Here is a 19,803-nt window from a genome sequence, read left to right on the forward strand (position 1 = left end):
GTTCATTTTTAAGGATTTACAGAAACATATAAGATGTAAAAGGTTCCCAATATTTTGGGAAAAATATAGTTTCCCACAGGTGGATTCAAACCTTTGTCTGGTTTTCTACAGACTGTCATCATACAGTATTTCCCAGTCTTAACACTTACAAATGGTAAATCAAGATGTTTCATTTGATAATTTGGCTCTGTAATACATTTTGACAACATTTTATATATGAACAAAAGACACTTTCAATTGTGTCATCAGTATATGTTCATGTGATATATATTTTAAGCATCCTGAATACCATCAGACTATTTGCAATTACTGTTGAACTGGTACACATTTACAAGATGTAAATTATGTTGTATATTGTGAATATGGTTTAAATGTTGACTGTAACGAGTGAAAGTCTCAGGCACTCTGTAGCTCTGCAACTTAATGAATGTGCTTCATTTTTTAAAGTACCCTGACACTTATTTATACTCATATTTATTTATAAGCTCATATATTTACATATACATGTTTTTTTTCATATATTCACATCCCAAAACTTGCAGGAAGAATTTCTGGTCGTGTGCAATTTATGATGTGCCATAAACATAATTCTCATTTAGTAAAATACTTATTTTTTACAAGTTAAATGTTTGCCTCTTCTTGATGTAGTATACCAGAATCAGCTTGTTCCAACCTCTGCCAAGCAGTATATTCACATCTACTGAAATGCTATTAAGCTCACAAGTCAATGTTTCTCTGGCAATTGAGGATGTAAAGCAAGTCATCAATATCAAATCTTCCATAAATAAAAGCTTTATTCACCTTGTTACTATGATTTTTTTCTCTTACTTATTAAGACACACAACTTAAAACCACTATTTTTCAGTTTGCGTTTTCTGACTTATTTGCCTAATTCATTGCTTATATCAGGAAACCTCCAGCTGGTCGTGTAGTTGTTAGGGCTGCTGCCATCAGACACAAAAGTTGCAAGTTTGAATTCAAGCTATAGTACACTTGATCAAGATAGGCTACTACCCATAAATTGCTCCAGTAAAATTCCCTGTTGTATAAGTGTTTAAACTATTTTAGGGATGTGAGTTGCTTTGTCAGCTAAATGAATGCGTTTAAATTAGCATTTTCTGTTTTAAGGATGAATAGTATTTTAAAATTTCTATTGATCTCAGACATTGTAATACCGTACAAATACAGTAACTCCCATCTGAGTTCCCCCTTGAATGCAATTAGACTGACCACTGTCCTTCACCTGAAATTAAACATTTTATTTTAAAAAAATATAAGTACCTGAGAGAAGTGAAACACTAATCCCTAAATAATTTATGTTAAACTGACAGAATGTGTAGTATTGTAACAACCCACATTACTGAGGAGTGTCATGCTTCAGTAGAAGCAGATACACACACACACACTTTCAGAACCGCTTGTCCCATACAGGGTCACAGGGGAACCGGAGCCAACCCGGCAACACAGGGCGTAAGGCCAGAAGGGGAGGGGACACACCCAGGACGGGACGCCAGTCCGTCGCAAGGCACCCCAAGCAGGACTCGAACCACAGACCCACCGGAAAGGAGGACTGTGGTCCAACCCACTGCGCCACCGTACCCCTAGAAGCAAATACACACACACACACATTTTCAGAACCGCTTGTCCCTTACGGGGTCACGGGGAACCGGAGCCTACCCGGCAACACAGGGCGTAAGGCCGGAGGGGGAAGGGGACACACCCAGGACGGGACGCCAGTCCGCCGCAAGGCACCCCCAGCGGGACTCGAACCCCAGACCCACCAGAGAGTAGGACTGCGGTCCAACCCACTGCGCCACCGCACCCCCTTAGAAGCAAATATTTATTGTAAATAGTTGGGAACTCTGGGAAAGATGTAAAATAGTTATTGAATTGCTGTGGAGGCTAACAGGGATTATAAGGGGCTGAGTGCCTGTTGGGCAGTGTGAAAACATTAAAAGCTTGACAAAGGCAGTCTTGAGGTGCCGGTGCTGAAACCACCTGCTGTGTGCTGGTGTTCAGAATCAGAATCAGAATGAGCTTTATTGCCAAGTATGTTTACACATACAAGGAATTTGTTTTGGTGCCAAAACTTCCACAGCACAGACAGAATGACAGTGACAAGACACAGATAATAAAAAATAGAATAAGTGAATAAAAGATAAAAAATATCTAAAATATAAAGTACACCACATACAAAATAGACACTAGACACTAGACATTATATGTATGTACAGGTATGTTATATAGAAGTGCAAGGGAATGTAAATAAAAGATATGATGTGATAAATAAATATAAGTATAAACAGAGTTGTGTATTGCACCAGTTTACTCTCTAGGTGGCATTTAGCTGTTCATGAGGTAGATGGCCTGAGGAAAGAAACTTTTCTTGTGCCTGGCTGTCCTGGTGCTCAGTGCTCTGTAGTGCCGGCCAGATGGCAAAGGTTCAAAGAGGAAGTGGCCTGGATGTGAATGATTTTGCCAGCCTTTTTACTCCCTCTGGATGAGTACAGCTCTTGGAGAGTGGGGGGGGGGGGGGGGGGTGCCGATGATTCTTCCAGACAGTCCGGACTATCCGCTGTAATCTTCTGAGGTCTGATTTTGTAGCTGAGCTGAACCAGAGAGTTATGGAAGTGCAAAGGACAGACTGGATGACTGCAGAATAGAACTGCATCAGCAAGGCAGGTTGAACTTCCTCAGCTGGCAAAGGAAGTACAACCTCTGCTGGGCCTTTTTCACAACGGAGTCTATGTGGAACTCCCATTTCAGGTCCTGTGAGATGGTGGTGCCCAGGAACCTGAATGACTCCACTGTTGCCACAGTGCTGTTAATGATGGTGAGTGGGGATAATGCTGGGGTGTTTCTCCTAAAATCCACAATCATTTCCACCGTTTTGAGTTCGTTCAGCTCCAGGTCATTGTGACTGCACCAGACAGCCAGCTCTTTAACCTCCTGTCTGTAAGCAGACTCGTCACCATCCCGGATGAGGCCGATGAGCGTGGTGTAGTCTGCGATCTTCAGGAGCTTGACAGATCGGTCTTTTGCAGTGCAGTCGTTGGTGTACAGGGAAAAGAGCAGTGGGGAGAGCACACATCCCTGGGGGGTGCCAGTGCTGATCGTGGGGGTGTTGGATGAGAATTTTCCCAGCCCCACTAGCTGCTGCCTGTCTGTCAGGAAGTTGGTGATCCACTGATAGATGGAGGTGGGCACAGAGAGCTGGGTTAATTTGAAGAGGAGGAGGTTTGGGATGATGGTGTTGAAGGCTGAGCTGAAGTCCACAAACAGGATCCTCACATAAGTCCCTGGTTTGTCCAGATGTTGCAGGTTGTAGTGCACTCCCATGTTGACTGCATCATCCACAGACCTGTTTGCTCGATAAGCAAACTGCAGGGGGTTCAGCGAGGGTCCAGTAATGTCCTTCAGGTAGGCCAACACAAGTCTTTCAAATGACTTCATGACCACAGACATTAAGGCAACAGGTCTGTAGTCATTGATGTGATTTTGGGTTTCTTTGGAATGGGGATGATGGTCAAACATTTGAAGCAGGAAGGAACTTTGCACAGCTCCAATGATCTGTTGAAGATCTGTGTCAAGATAGGGGCCAGCTGGTCAGCACAGGTTTTTAGACAGGCTGGTGAAACACTGTCTGGGCTTGGTGCCTTCCTTGTCTTCTGTTTCTGGAAGACCCGACACACATCCTCTTCACAGACCCAAAGTGCAGGAGGGGGGAAGAGTGGAGTTGCTGGAGGTGTTGATGGATGCATGGAGAGAAGGTCAGAATGGGTGTGGGGTGTGAGACAGGGTTTTTCAAATCTGCAATAAAACTCATTGAAATTGTCGGCCAGTTGTTGATTCGGCACAGCGCTGGCGGACGGTGTCTTGTAATTGGTGATCTCTTTCAGGCCTTTTCACACTGATGCAGGGTCGCTGGCCGAAAACTGTTTTTTCAGCTTTTCAGAGTAGTTTCTCTTAGCCACTCTGATCTCCTTTGTCAGTGTGTTTTTGGCCTGTTTATACAAGACTCTGTCCGCATTCTTGTAGCCATCTTCTTTGGCCTGAGTTTTGCAGTGAACCACAGTTTGTCGTTGTTGTATGTTAAACGAGTCCTGGTAGGGATGCACATATCCTCACAGAAACTGATATATGATGTTACAGAGTCTGTGAGCTCATCCAGATCGGTAGCAGCAGCCTCAAAAACACTCCAATCAGTGCACTCGAAGCAGGCTTGTAAATCCCGCTCTGCTGCTAGTCCATCTTTTAACAGTCCTTATTACAGGTTTAGCTGATTTCAGTTTCTGCCTGTAGGTTGGTATAAGATGAACCAGACAGTGATCAGAGAGCCCCAAAGGTGCCCATTGGACAGAGTGATATGCATCCTTTATTATTGTGGTGTAACAGTGGTCCAGTATATTACTATCTCTGATAGGACATGCAATGTGCTGTCTGCATTTTGGCAGTTCACGGGAGAGATTTGCTTTATTAAAGTCCTCGAGTATGATTATAACAGAGTCTGGGTGTTGTTGCTCTGTGTCTGTGATCTGATCGGCCAGCTGTTGCAGCGCTGCGTTCACACACGCTTGCAGTGGAATGTAAACACGAGAATGAACAAGAAAAACTCCCGTGGCGAGTAGAAAGGCTTACAGTTGATGAAGAGCGCTTCTAGGTCGAGACAGCACATCTTCTTCAACGCTGTTACATCTGTATACCACCTTTCGTTGATGTAGAAGCATGTCCCACCGCCACGTGATTTTCCCGCTGATTCTGCGTCGCGATCCGCTCTGAACAGTTGGAAGCCTGGCGGACGTCGCGCGCTGTCCAGAATGGCTTCATTCCGCCAGGTTTCCGTGAAACACAGAGCAGCAGAGTTTAAGAAGTCCTTATTTTTTGGGACAGGAGAAGAAGTTTGTCTATTTTGTTGGGTAAGGAGCGGAGATTCGCCAGATGGATGCTAACTTAGCAGCATGGTTCTCAAGCCGCACTGTCGGAGTTTGACTAGCGCGCCGACTCACTTTCCACGCTTACACGTCTTGGAGCACTTGAGCAGCGCCGCAATACCTCCAACTACAAAGTCCAGCAAAATGTCAGAATAACTGAAAACCGATAAAATATTGGGTGGTGTGTATTGCCAAATGTTCAGCAGTTCTTTCCTGGTAAAACTGATTGTAGCAATGTAACTAAAGACAGGACAAACTATCAAAAACAGTAAAACAACTATGGAGCTCCACACCGAGGCGGCCATCCGTGCCACCATCTTCCAATAAATGTTCATAACAAATGCTGTCCACGTGTCTTTCTTTGCTCCGTCCTTGCAGGAGAAACTTGCTGGCAATTAAGGCACATTTTTTTCTTTAAATGAGTGTTAATCAAAACTACCCTGAGATTCTTCATTTCATTGTTGTATTTAAATGCTAAACATGAGTGATTCACACACACACACATCATCTGAACCGCCTGTCCCATACGGGGTCACGGGGCCTACCCGGCAACACAGGGCGTAGGGCCAGAGAGGGAGGGGACACACCCAGGACGGGACGCCAGTCCGTCGCAAGGCACCCCAAGCGGGACTCGAACCCCAGACCCACCAGAGAGCAGGACCTGGTCCAACCCACTGCGCCACCGCACCCCCCAAAAATGAGTGATTCATTGAACATGAATTTTTTAGACATTTCTTAATTTTTCAGCAAAGACATTCTTGTATTAGTTATGTATTAAGTGAATTCTTATCTATTTTCTTTTTATATCTATGTTAAAATGAGCTGGAAACACCTTTACCATTTCAACATTATATTTTTCATAAACCTATACAGGTTACCTTGAACTGCAGAAATGCAGTTCCCCTTTAAACCACTGACTGACTCGTAAACTATTTTTTGATTTGAAAGTTTTAAAAATGGAGTGAATGACCGCAATTTAAAACATCCGAGTAGGATGAGTATAGTAATAATATTGTATGTCTGTGTTGCCGGGTCCGGCTCTGGTTCACCGCAACCCTGCTCGTGACAAGCAGTTGTCGACATTGGTGTGTATGTGCACGTGTGTGTCTGCATACAGCCATCTGTGCTTCTCCACTTTTCAATAACGACCTATAGTTTCAGGGTTTTGATTATATGAATCCTGGCAATGCTGGTAAGGATGAAATCTAGGGCGCTCCTTTGCTTGCTCACTGTTAAGCACTCACTCCAATTTTCACACCCTTTTGCACTATCACAAGCACACACTCATTCACTATCTCAGCCCTACTCATATTCATATCCACACCTAAACTGTCATTTCCACACTGTCTCGCTGGCTTGCTTACGCACTCAGTCACTCACGCAGACAGAAATAGTCAGACCTTAACTATTGAAGACTAAGTTTATGGATTATGGATAAACCTGGAGTATCCAATGGGCACAAGCAGGGACAGGTAGAGCTGTCCATGGCAATGCTATCAAGCAACCCAACAAGCACCACCGGACATATACATTTTAATGCATTATTTTTTGACAAAGGGGTGCGGTGGTGCAGTGGGTTGGACCGGGTCCTGCTCTCTGGTAGGTCTGGGGTTCAAGTCTCGCTTGGGGTGCTTTGCGGTGGACTGGCGTCCTGTCCTGGATCTGACCCCTCCCCTTCTGGCCATACGCCCTGTGTTACCGGGTAGGCTCCGGTTCCCCGCGACCCTGTATAGGACGTGCGTGTGCGTGGGGATTATTCTTTACAAAGGCAAAAGTACATTGACAGGAGAGTCACTACTCTCAATGTAATGTCATTCATTTTACCAAACCAGTAAAATGCTAAGTTAAATGCCCCTTCTCGTGATCAGAAGGGTAAGCATAGCAAAGGCCTCAACTTTCTGAGTACCTGTGAGATGATAAACCTTTTCAAAGAAAGACTAACTAGAGACGTGCACAGAGGAAATTGGAAATATACACTGGAATTCACATTATGATTCAGATAAAGCACAAGAAAATAATACAAAAAGATTAATATGTCTGCAGTGCCTAGGTGGAATACACACAGCAGAGTATATTTCTTTTTTCCTGAGGAAATAAATATATTTTTGCTCAGTGTAATCTGATTAATTGTTCTTCTCTCTGTGGAATAAAGTCAGTTTGTATTTACATAATCTCACTGTAGCCGCGTAGCGCTACTAGAATCAGAATCAGAACAAGCTTTATTGCCAAGTATGTTCACACATACAAGGAATCTGTCTTGGTGACAGGAACTTCCACAGCACAGACAGAATGACAGTGACAAGACAGATGAGAAGATAGAGTATGTGAATAAGGGATAAAAAATATATAAAAATATGAAGTACCCAATATACAAAAATAGTCACTAGATACAAATGCAAGGGAGTGTGAGGAGGAGATATGATGTGATAAATAGTTATAAATACAAATATAAATAGCATTGTGTATTGCACTGGTTTACTCTCTAGGGGGGGATTTAGTTGTTCATGAGGTAGATGGCCTGAGGAAAGAAACTTTTCTTGTGCCTGGCTGTCCTGGTGCTCAGTGCGCTGTAGCACCGGCCAGATGGCAAAGGTTCGAAGAGGAAGTGGCCTGGATGTGAGGGGTCTAGAATGATTTTGCTAGTTTGTGTGTTCATTTCTTTCAAGGTTTAAATAAAATTTCATAATTTTGATATATAGTTTAGTTAAAGCCGTGCCAACACGTGTTGGAACAGGTGCACCCTACACGTGATGTCAGTTTTGTTTTTATTGCAAATTGATGAGGATTCGGTTTGGGGAAAACCAAGAGAGGAAAGAGGAATGGAACGAATGGAAAGTTTCAAGACTCTTCTAGAAGGGTACGGGAGAGTGAGAGAAGGAGGTGTTCCAGAGAGAAAGTGATATTGTGGATGCTCGTAGAACAAAGGCAAAGAAATATCACTTCATTTTGATTGTGGAGTGTTGGCGATAAGTTTCCGTGATGTACTCGTATGTCCAACAAGACATTCTAGGAAATGGCGAGTTTTCAGCCCGTCACGTTGAGCTGCCACGCCGGCAGTAACGGAGGAGGAGAGCGCTTCGTGCTACTAGTAATGCGTGAACTCCAATAATCATGCCTGAGGAATTTTTCACCTGCTCCCGAACGCGAGTTTTTTTATTTTTTATTTTTTAAATCCATCAGCGTTACAAGCATAAAAAAACCTCTGCTTACTGACACACCTTCCAAGTGAGTGCGATCACAAATTGATTAGAAACGGGTAGGGGGTCCCGAACACGAGTGGACGGCTGACAAGGTAAACTGTAGTTATTTTGTTTTTTCGCGAGAGTGAAGCGACCACTGTTCTTTGGTCTCAACGTACACAAGCTCAGCTGCGATCAGGCCTGCAATGAGGACGTGTTTTCCGTACGGTTAAATACTCTGGAATATTCGAGGCACTAATTGTGCGAGGTTCTCTAAACTTCAAGAGTTTGTTTGTGTCAAGGTGTGTAACTGTGAAGTTATTCGCTTATATTTGTACACTTGTAAACTTTTGTATTTTCTTCATGTTCCCATTTGCATTTATTTTAATGATCTGATGAAATTTTTGGGGCTAGTATATTGTGTATTTGGACAATATCTTTGAATACTTTTTCTGGGTTTTCTGTTTACAACTTACATGATATGAAGTGTTTGTGTTTGGAGAACTTAAATTTATTTGTTCTGTTACTGAGTTACTTGAGTTGTGTTATAACATCTTAGTTCGTAGAATAGAACCCAGGACACCACCCTCATAGTCAGGAAAACAGAGGGCTACATCACATGACCTTGTAAATGCAAAAAAGTTATTAGTTTAATCCATTTTTAATGCACTACATGACTAACAAGCGTCATCTTATAACAGAATCAAAGCAAGCATTCTGTGTTTGTGACAATAATGAATAAATTCACACACAGCAGATTGTTTGTTTGTAATGTGCTACTTTTCTGCAGTTCAGTGATAATCAAATATTTTAAAAAGAATCTTTACACTTTAAGGGACTAAAGTTTCTTATTCTGCTCACGTAGAAATCCTAGGTAACAGAAAATGCTGCAAGTAATGATGTTTTTGATCCTTAAATGGCTGCCATCATGATCAGCACTCTTTGGTCTTCACAGAAGAATTAATAACCCTGGTTAATACACACACACACACACACATTTTCAGAACCACTTGTCCCATACAGGGTTGCAGGGAACCGGAGCCTAACCCGGTAACACAGGGCATAAGGCCGGAGGGGGAGGGGGACACACCCAGGACGAGACGCCAGTCCGCCGCAAGGCACCCCAAGCGGGACTCGAACCCCAGACCCACAGGAGAGCAGGACTGTGGCCCAACCCACTGCACCACCACGCCCCCACGCCCCCGTGCCCCCGTGCCCCCCACCCTGGTTAATAGCTTTTCTTAATTCTTCTTTCACATACACTATTGGATTAAAGCAAAGTTTTGCAAAAAAGCAAATAAAGTATGTTGTAAATCATTGCTTAGAAAAAGGAGGTAAAGAAGAGAGGGTTCAACTTTCAATCCAAGCTAAGAAAGTCTTTCCACAAGGTTTTAGTACAGAATATTTTACTATTTAGTCTCTTCAGGTTCAGATGTCTTTGTGCTCCAGTAAAGTATTCAGCTGTACCAACGAGTACAACTGGAAACGATAAAAAGCCCGACATGGTGTTTGACTTTTCCAGTTTGTTCCTGCCCCTCCTCCAAAAAAAATTAAACTGCCGAAACACAGGTTCAAATGTAATTGCTTTACCCTGTCAGGTATACAGCACGACATCATGAATTAGTCTCTTTATTAACAGCACTGTGGATGTGGCTTTCAAATGCTTCAGAAAGACATGTGTTTTAGCACTAAGGTTTTTTTTTTTTAAATCGCATCTTAATCGCAGTTTTAAGGCGATCGCCCCCAAAAAACAAGATAATATATTGCCCCTTTTTTTTCTGGCTGCAGCTTGAAGAAGAGCTCATGGGGAATCCTTGAGCAGCTCTAACCGCTATGCTGTCAACTGTCCCCAGGTGGCTAGATTTTAACCCTATAGTATTGCCCCCAAACAAGAAAACACCAAAAGAAAGTTTTTTAAAAAAAAGCTCCCTGTGATGTTGTAACTTTAGTAAATGTGCAGTAAACAGAGGAGACAAATTAAGTCTGTTGTGCAACAGCACAATGGTACAGAAAAAGATTGAATATTTTACATTCGCATAAAACATCCATCTGAAAAGCAGTTACCACAGAGCAGAAAATGCAGACTACAGCAGTACTTTGCCACTAATCAAAATATTTTATCATGATAAATGGGCACATTTAGACACTGCAAATCACAGGAAGAAGCTGTGGAGAATGTGCTCCTTGACCTCCCCACTCAAACAGCTTCCAGCTGATTTCATTCAGCTTTATTTTATCTCTCCACCAACTAAGTGATGCTTGTGTGTTATTGTGTCATGTAGACCCTGCATGAGAAAAGCATTTATATGCTTGTTTGTTCTCAACTCACACGTCTATCTCCATGATACCATGAGAAATATCACATTTAGAGGTGACACAGCTTTAGGGCTATGAAACTCATATGCAGAGTGAAAGTATGATTGCACAGAATGAATTAGGAATGAAAGTGCAGGTATGTTAGGAGAAACAAAGCAAAGTGAAGCAAAGGGCATTTTAAACAAGGATCATCAACGGACCAGAACAAGCACACCAAAACAGTGCACCAGGACAGGGGTACCATGGACAAGCACAGTCAAGGCAGAAACTCAGAACTGGAACAGAAACACAATGTGACAAGGACTTTAGAAATCAGCAAGTAAACAGGGGACAAGGATTGTTAGATATTCTCACACTCCACAGCTCTGTAGGCTACTTATTTGGCTTTTATCGTTTTTTCTACAGTTGTATCATTGGGAAGAGCGACACTGCATTCTGTCAGCTGATTTTGACCCAGACCTCTGGTGGTTACTATCATTAGTGCTCATGGCTGATGATGATAATGATGATAATTTTTATTTTTCTTGCTTATTTGTTCTGCATAAATTTGTACACATCTCTGGGTATTTTTCACATACTACAGTACAGTATATTTATAAAATGCGCATAATTTGTATGCAGCAACTTACAATTTCAGACATTTATACAGTAAAATCTTTTACATTTATTCATTTAGGGGACACTCTTCTCCAAAGTGACATACATCTCATAAAAAATAATTTGTGCATTACCTTAGGAGAAAGAGACATAGCTGGAGATGTGTGATTTGCTTTTGCTGGAACAGTTCCAATTAAAAACCCGCTGAAGGGTACAATATGGATGTTTTAATCAGAAAATTTCAAATAAAGTTTTCCAACTACAAGATTATTACAATTTTCACTCAAAGATCTATTTTGGTAAATAATGAGCATGTAAAGCAAACCAACTTTGACATATTTCTACAAAATAAACACAGGGAGCTCTGCAGGTGGCAAATACACTGCACTATCATTTTCCATTCTGTCTCACTTCAAAAGCAGTTTTGACAAGGACCTTCTTAGAATTTAATTTCTGGCAAGCTATTAACAGATGCTTAAAGGCATTTGATGATGCAGAATCTAAATTAGGATCCAGCTTCAATAACTTCTGCAATTTCCCGGCAAACAATGCTGAAAGAAACATAGTTCTCAATCTTCCATGTGAAAATTCTCCAAAATTTTATCATTTTGTTTTTTTTCTGAAGGGCATGTATGATGTAGAAGAAAAATGTAAACCATAATACAGAGTAAATACCACCACTACCTGGTATTTTAGGAAACAGGTCAAATGGAATATTCTTCAGCACCTGAAATGTTGAAAGGGCTGAAGTGGAAAATATCAGTGCAAAACCTTCTTTCTGAGCCCACAGGACTTCATTTAAAATGCAAGGATTTTCACTGCTTTGTCTTTTGCCTTGTATATAAGGATTGAAAGACACCCTGTCATAACTATTTGTACAGGTCTACAACAGAAGAACGTATCAAGTTTTGAGCAGTGGAGCAGAAACCCATTCCTTTGTAAAATTTCTCTCTGTCCTAGTTACCAAGCACTTTTATGGCACAAAGAACCACATCGCCTCTGGTAGATTTTGAATCTGCAACCTTTTGGCTACAACTCAGGTTTCTTAGTCATTGCTTCCTTGTGTCCAACATTTTTTTCAACTTAAACACCAATTAATGAGTGCTCTGTGGCATAATGGGTGCAAAATAGCATTGCTAACTTGTCAGGAAATACCACAGAGAAACCACATAACCCCCATATCTGCCCACCAAAATAACATTCATGTTATGTCAGTCTGAATATACTTGCACAGTTTGTTTTCACCATCAACATGGGATGAGATGATTGATGGCTGTGTACTCTTACAATACTTCTACAATTTTACAGAATGTAATCAGACTGACCAAGCAGAAGCATGCACTCAAGTGAAAACATAACAAAATAACTTTTCACTTTCAGAACCGCTTGTCCCAGGGAACCGGAGCCTACCCAGCAACACAAGGCGTAAGGCCGGAGGGGGAGGGAACACACCCAGGACAGGACACCAGTCCATCACAAGGCACCCCAAGCGGGACTCAAACCGCAGACCCACTGGAGAGCAGGACTGTGGTCCAACCCACTGCGCCACTGCACCCCACGAAATAACTTATAACACAATAATGCAAAACAAATAAAAATGCACCTTTTTTTGTAAATTCAAGAAAGTTGTTCTCCATTGAAGCCATTAAGTAGGTCTATATTTGCTGGATACTCAAATTAAAGCAATGGTTATTCCTCTTGGCAGAAAAAAGAAAAAAAGCTCTTCATAGCTCTTATGGGATTACAGAGAATTAACAAAGTCTATCTGTTAGCAACATTGCAGTTTAATTTTATAGCAACAATATGCTGCATACCATCTCCTTAAAGTTTGTTTACATAGTGTCTCACTTTTTGAGTTGCTTCAGTATCTGACTCTATTTGCTTTGGTGACCCAGGAGAGTGTAACATGAGATGCTTCATCCTCACTGAAGTAAAATGACAGCAAGCAACCTCCCCAGGTCCCTCTTTGTATCAGTCAAACCGTGCTGTGGGTGGGTGCATTTTAAATATGTACTTTTATACCATGGCTATCGCATACTTAGGGAAATTAATTTCTCCGGCAGTATCAATACATATGTTCAGTAGTGAACCTGTTCTTCAGACACACAGAGGAAAAGACCAAGGGAGGACACTGCCTGCATAAATAAAGTGAAGGTAAAGAAGACTGGGAGACTCTCTTTTTCAAGCCAAGTGATGACAACAAAATGGACTCTGTGGGAATCACTGCAGCAATCTGTTATATTAGGCAAAGGTATTTTTGGATGCCAGTGCGTGCTTCTACATTCTCTGGTTCTCCTTTCTCAAACCTGTTTTCTTGCTCTCAGCAGACTCTATTCATAGTATTCTGAATTCAGTCATAAGTACTTGAAAACGGAAAATGAAAAATGCAGCAAGAGAAATGCACCTGAAATGTGCTGCTGAGTTGTTGTGACCAGCAGCACATCGTAGGGACAAGAGATTAAATCGGTGTTTCATTCCCCACTGATTCTGGGGTCACACAGATGAAAGACAAAACGATCGCCATACACATGTTTTTACATTACTGTGTGTAGTCTGAGGAGCCAGCCAGTAAAGTCCTTTAGTTACTGTCTCCAGAGGTCCATGTTTACTTAAGAACTTTCAAGCTACTGAACCTGTTCTCACCCACCTTGCCTATGACAAATTGTTGTGAATTTGGTTCAGGCTTTGTGATGTAATGTCCAAGGCTACAGGAGCACATGTACTAGGTCAGCTCCCCTGTGTGGTAAATTAGTAGATAATAGTAAATAGCCTCATCCTTATTCTCACTCAGGTACATCTTTGGGTAGTACATTTGTATTTATTTTATTAAGCTGACACTTTTCTCCATAATGACTTAGAATGTTAAGGCATTTAGTTATTTATACATTTATGCAGCTAGAAAATTTTACTAGAGTAATGTAAGTACCTTGCTAGAGGGTACAACAAAAGGTGGAAATTGAACCTGTGACCTTTGGGTAAAAAGGCAGTAACTCCAACCAGCTGATCCTCTGAAGCTGAATTGCCGCAGTGATAATATCTTGCTGGTCAAATTACTAAAATATTTGGACAAAGCCTATGCTAAACAATAAAGTAAGCAGGCACACACACACACACACACACACACACACACACACACACACACACACAAACACAAATTCTGGCTGATAAGACTTATTTAAAAATCACCTGTCACCTAAATATAACAAACTGTAGTGACTGACATGAAAGCAATATAAATAAGTAATTTCTGTTAAAATGCACCAACTGATTAAAAAAAAAGAAGAAAAAAACTGAAGTTCAATAAGTCCATAAACATCAACAAAACCTTTCCACTGCCTCCAGTGTCCTACTCCAAAGGGCTCTTTGTTTTAATCTGTTTTCATATAGCCATCATTTTTGCCAGTTATTTCATGGTCATTTTCTGCCTTCCTCGAACTGCAATAATGAATTTCTATGCCCAAACACATACTTCACCCTTTTTCGGAGTCAAGATATGCAACACATCATTAAAATTCCAAAATAGCCCAGTAGATGCATTGCTCATTAAATAATTACAAATTAAACAACATCTTAACTAACAACAAAAATGCAGCTCCAAAAAACATTATTGCTGTTAGTCTGCACATACTTCTTGTCACATTCTGAATGTCACATTTGTGTATATTCACTCATTGCCAAAGTTTATAAAAGGGTTCGAAATGTTCAAAATATGAAGACATGCACTGGGATTTTGCTGTAGGGTAGAGCTTAGGCTTCCAGGAAAACCATGCAGGGAAATCTGCATGTTCACCTCTTTCCATCTGGATGAATACATTTTCCAAGCAGACATATGCCTTTCTCGTGCATGCTCTACATGACACAATAACATCCCATAAGTATCATTGCCATGAACAACTGCATCTGGGCCAGCCTGCCAGGCAAACTTTGCCTCAATGCTATCACTCCCCATTGCACTGGGCTAAAGTTACATATGACACAATAAATGTTGCCTCACAATTAAATCATTACATTAGAGGTGCAGCTTATCAGCGCACCTTCAGGATCCTGACGACCCAAATAAGCAAACAGCCTGTTTAACAGGTGCCCTCTTACCCTCCACCTCGTCCTCCGGCAGGTTAATGGGGGTCCGGTAGGAAAGGATATCTGGAATAGTGCAAATTCCCCTGTACATGAAAGTGGAGGTAACGGGGTGCATAGGCATTTCTGCGAGCCAAAGCCAAGACAGGGGTCTCGATCTTCATAGGACCTTTTAGTTGACAGACTTATCCTAATGATGGCAGATCTTCTTCTGCTCCCAATCGCGAGGTTTCTTTTTTTCCTGGCACTGAAGGAGCAGTAACACTACAGTGTCTTCAACTAGGAGGACTGCAGTTGTGGTGTTTTATTTTAGGCAGCGGATGATCCTCCACGCGAGCACAGTTGTAACACCTTACATCTCACATCGGCTCTGCATCACCTTCTTTGCTCTACCTTCTTCTTGCGCCAGTTATGCTTTTCACATTAGTTGCATAAATGGTTAAATGGGTGCAATCCGTCAGCTGACACAGCAAGAAAGAGACGTGAGAAAATGCCTCTCGTGCTCAGGGGCGAAAGCGTTATATCACGCGGTACATCCATAAAAATACGCGCTCCCAGTTGCGCTGCTTAATATGCCATGAAGTGCAAAATCTTCTTACTCCCGTTAATTTGGAAGAACCGTGCTTTCTTTAACTGTGGCAGCCGTCTCGTGCCTCATATATATATAGTACATCCCGCAAAATATATGATTTGTTCTGTGGTGCAGTTCGCATATACTCACTTGTACTACTAGGCTATGCAAACTGTTATTTTACCATATTCTCTCAGAAGCAACATTCGACCTAACAACGAAACAAAACAGAGTTCGATGCTGGAATGTAACTTCATTGGCTGTCTTTTTTTAAAAAAGCAAAATCGTGTTTCTATTGCTGCCTGTGTGTGTGTATCGTTTTCCAGGCAGCTAATGAGAAAAAGTCGCACTAGGTTGAGACAGGCTGAAGGCGTTTTCCGTTTTTTTCCAGTCTTCGTGGCTTTCATTTCTTAGAGGTGAATCAAGTCTCCTCCACGCACCTAGTCCGCGTGTCTTCTCTCGCTGCACGCTCCCGCTTCTCGTTCCACTCGGTCCGCGCGCTAAACCGCGCGCTCCCATCTCGCTCGTGCTTGCTCCTCTCCGGTGCCACAGCAACGCGGCGAAATACTGTGATTGATAAACTCGTGCTGTACATCTGGAAGACTCCCACCCCCTCATGGCGCCCCCTTACCTGAAATGAATACCTTAGATGCGCTTCTAATGAACATGCCCTCCGTCAGTGGTTTGGTATTCAACTCAGAGGGGCTCTATGTGCTTGTTTACATTAAAAATATTATAATTCATAATAACAAATATAGTAAATCCTCACTGAGCATTTCTTCATCGAAATATATGTCTTGAGTGTGAGCTGCAGCTGTCGTGGGACCCACTGACCACGGCCGTTTTACCCTCTACAATCATTGTATATTTCTGTTGTGTATGGTAATTGCATATATATTAAGGATATTTCATTATATAATTGTTATCTCTTCTATGTGAACTCAGCCAAAGACGCTGGGACACGTAATGATCTTGCAAGTGCTGTGACACTGACAATCTGCAGTGTTTAGAAATTTGGTTAAAAACATTTAATAAATTGTTTGTTACATACTTACTTACAGATTTTTTTTCTTCCTTGACTGTGCAATAGTTCTGTACAATATTAACATGGAAATAGTGCCACTGGTGCTCTGGATCAACTGTATAAAATAAAACCACAGACATTAAAACAACATTATTTTTTAGTCAATAATTCATTAATGAGGGTCTGTAAAAAGTTAATTTTAACTGGCAAAAATTATGAGTCTTATCAGTTTGCTGTCAATGCTGTCTTTCCTTAGTAGAATAATTGAGGAAATCATGAATGTATGTGGTAAGTGAAGATATTCTAATGTGTTCATTATAGAACAGGAAAGACTTTCATTTCTACAGTGCCGCATTAAGAATTGGATGCAGATATAGAAAGTTGAAGTGGACCAGAACCTCCGTGTGCAATGTGATGCCAAGTTTTTCATCCCATCTGTTTTTCATACCTTCTCTGCATCTTATTTAAATGTAGCAGAACATTTTTTGTTTTTTTTTTTCCCCTCAGACTTCGGTCGTACTGGAGACGTACTGGAGACGGGCACTTCTGCCAGTGTTGCTTATGTCTGGCTGGATGATGACAGCCTGGCAGGTCAGCTCCTCTCCATCAGCCTAGAGCAGTCATTCTCTGGGGCATCAGAATCTGACAGGTGGGGGAGGGGGGCACTAATATCCAACTCAGGCAGCAAAATAAATAAAGGCTTTTTCCTGTAGAAAATTTAAGCTTGAGTATTTTTGCATTGCAACACTTTTTTTTTTTTAAAATGATAGCTTACGGTCTGTGGAAATGAGGGATTATTATTGCACCTCATGTCATTCACCATGGGCACTGCACTTTCCCCCATATCCTGACCCTGCTTCTTGTTTCAGTATCAGGTTTTAATCATTATGTTACATATAATTGGGTACAAATGGTAGTGTAGTGATTAGCGATATTACATTTGGACCCAAAGGATGCAGGTTTGAATCCCATCTCTAGCTGTAGTACACTTGAACAACATACTTACCCTAAACTGCATCAGTAAAATTACCCAGCTGTGTAAATGGCTAAATACCTTAAATGTGCAAGTGGCTTTGGAGGAAAGCAACAGCTAAATGAATAAATACAATGGGGAATAAACCCTGATGTTAACAGGACAGGTGGAAATTTAGATTGTTTTTCTAGGGAAAACTGTATCAACACTTCAATCATTTTTTTCAACCAATTAGGGTCAAGTCAGTAAACTAAGAGTAATGGTTCCTCCACACAAACCAATATGCTGGAGGCTGAAAAAATTCAAAGGTGTTTTTTTCATTTTAAACAAATATCAGTTCATGATGGACAAGTGCTCTTTTCTCCGAAACACCCATTGATTTCCATGCCGACATGGCACTACAGGGATGACGTAAAACAAAAAGTCCATGGATCTGAGGCCAATGGCAACACAGGGGTTCCACATCAACCTCTCCCCTCTATTCAAGCATGTACTGGAGTTCACAGGAGGAACCTGAAGGTCAGGCATTTATGCTGGAACCCAACTACATTATTCCTGGAGAACTGTAGTGACCGAGCCCCATGACACAAAACTTGGCAGCTCAGTGGGTGTGTCCATCAATACATCCAAGTCTGTTCAGTGCCACACAAAGTGTCCACTGTCATCCGGAACACCAAACAGTTCTTGCTAGGTAGCAGCTATTCGTTGTCAAGCCTGGTCCTCCACCTTTACTGGTAGTAGAGGCTGGACTTCAGCTATGCAGTGTTGGGTAGATGGAGACAGCAATGGATTTCTAAGACTCCCCCTCTACTGGTCTGCAAACAGCTAAATGTAAGTGATTTGAAGCCCAAAACGCAGCAGGTTTCTCTCCTGGGAAACAAGCAAGCTTGCTTGTACGTATTTTTTCAGCTTCCTGTCTCGGAAGCATGTAGTGCCAGATTCAGTAAAGTTGAGCTGGACACAATGCAGGAGTTTTACAAAAACGCTTTGGCATGTCAGTGCAGCCAAGAGAGACTCAAAATTTCCACATGACAGACAAACGCTGTTTTTAAAACAGCAGTGTAGCGTTCATTTATCAGAACTTCAGACATCCCTGTGGATGCCCAGTTATAACTCTCAGATAAGCATTATCAAAAATACATCAGAGACCATAAACTAGGAGAAAATAAAACCCAAAGCAATGGGAATATGCACACAGAGGCTGAAACCGCTTGTCTCGAGTGCAGTCGCGGTGAACCGGAACCTAACCTGGCAACACAGGGTGCAAGGCTGAAGGGGGAAGGGACACATTCAGGACGGGACGCCAGTCTGTCACAAGGCAGCCCAAGTAGGACTCAAACCCCAGACCCACCGCAGGATCGGGATCAGGACCCGGCCAAATCTGCCATGCCACCACACCCCCGCAATGGGAATAATGACCATGAAATTAAAACTGAAATTTTACAATTATAGCAAAATAGACACTGGCAACAAAGGAGAAATAACAACGGCAGTAAAATAGTTAGCAGCTGTTAAGCAGAACAGTAGAATGAAGAACATTAAAAAAATATACATGCAAGCGTGCTTAAATTAATAACTAAGTAGTACACTGTCAAAGGAGCTGCTTAGTCTGCCTTCACACCTGTCATGGAGTTGAGAAGAAGGCAAAGTACTGAACAGTAATCCAGATTTCTCCCAGAGACTTCACAAGTCAAATTACAATAGTCTTAAATTCATTAAAGTGAGGGACTGCAATGATGAAATGACAGTAACTAAGTAACAGTAACTCTTTGACACTTTTGCTACATCTTTTTAAAATACACACACATTTTCAGAACCACTTATCCCATACAGGGTCACAGGGAACCAGAGCCAACCCAGTAACACAGGGCATAAGGCTGGAGGGGGAGGGGACATACCCAGGACAGGACACCAGTCCGTCGCAAGGCACCCCAAGCAGGGCTCGAACCCCAGACCCACCAGAGAGCAGGACTGTGGTCCAACCCACTGCCCCATACAGGGTCATGTGGAACTGGAGCCTACCCGGTAACACAGGGTGTAAGGCCAGAGGGGGAGGGGACACACCCAGGACAGGACACCAGTCCGTCACAAGGCACCCCAAGCGGGACTTGAACCCCAGACCCACTGGAGAGCAG

At 42.0% G+C, this 19,803-nt stretch overlaps 1 protein-coding gene across 1 annotated transcript in view; it reads right to left on the bottom strand.

Moving 5' to 3' along the window:
* Positions 1-15,798, bottom strand: part of cabp7a (calcium binding protein 7a) — a 60,155-nt gene extending 44,357 nt beyond the window's left edge. Inside the window, exon 1 of the mRNA XM_018740509.1 lies at positions 15,116-15,798. Coding sequence (XP_018596025.1) covers positions 15,116-15,224 — 109 coding nt within the window. The 5' untranslated portion in view covers positions 15,225-15,798. The remainder of the gene's footprint in view (positions 1-15,115) is intronic.
* Between the last annotated feature and the right edge of the window lie 4,005 nt (positions 15,799-19,803).

This window comes from Scleropages formosus, chromosome 12 (assembly GCF_900964775.1).
Source record: "Scleropages formosus chromosome 12, fSclFor1.1, whole genome shotgun sequence".
NCBI lineage: Eukaryota > Metazoa > Chordata > Actinopteri > Osteoglossiformes > Osteoglossidae > Scleropages > Scleropages formosus.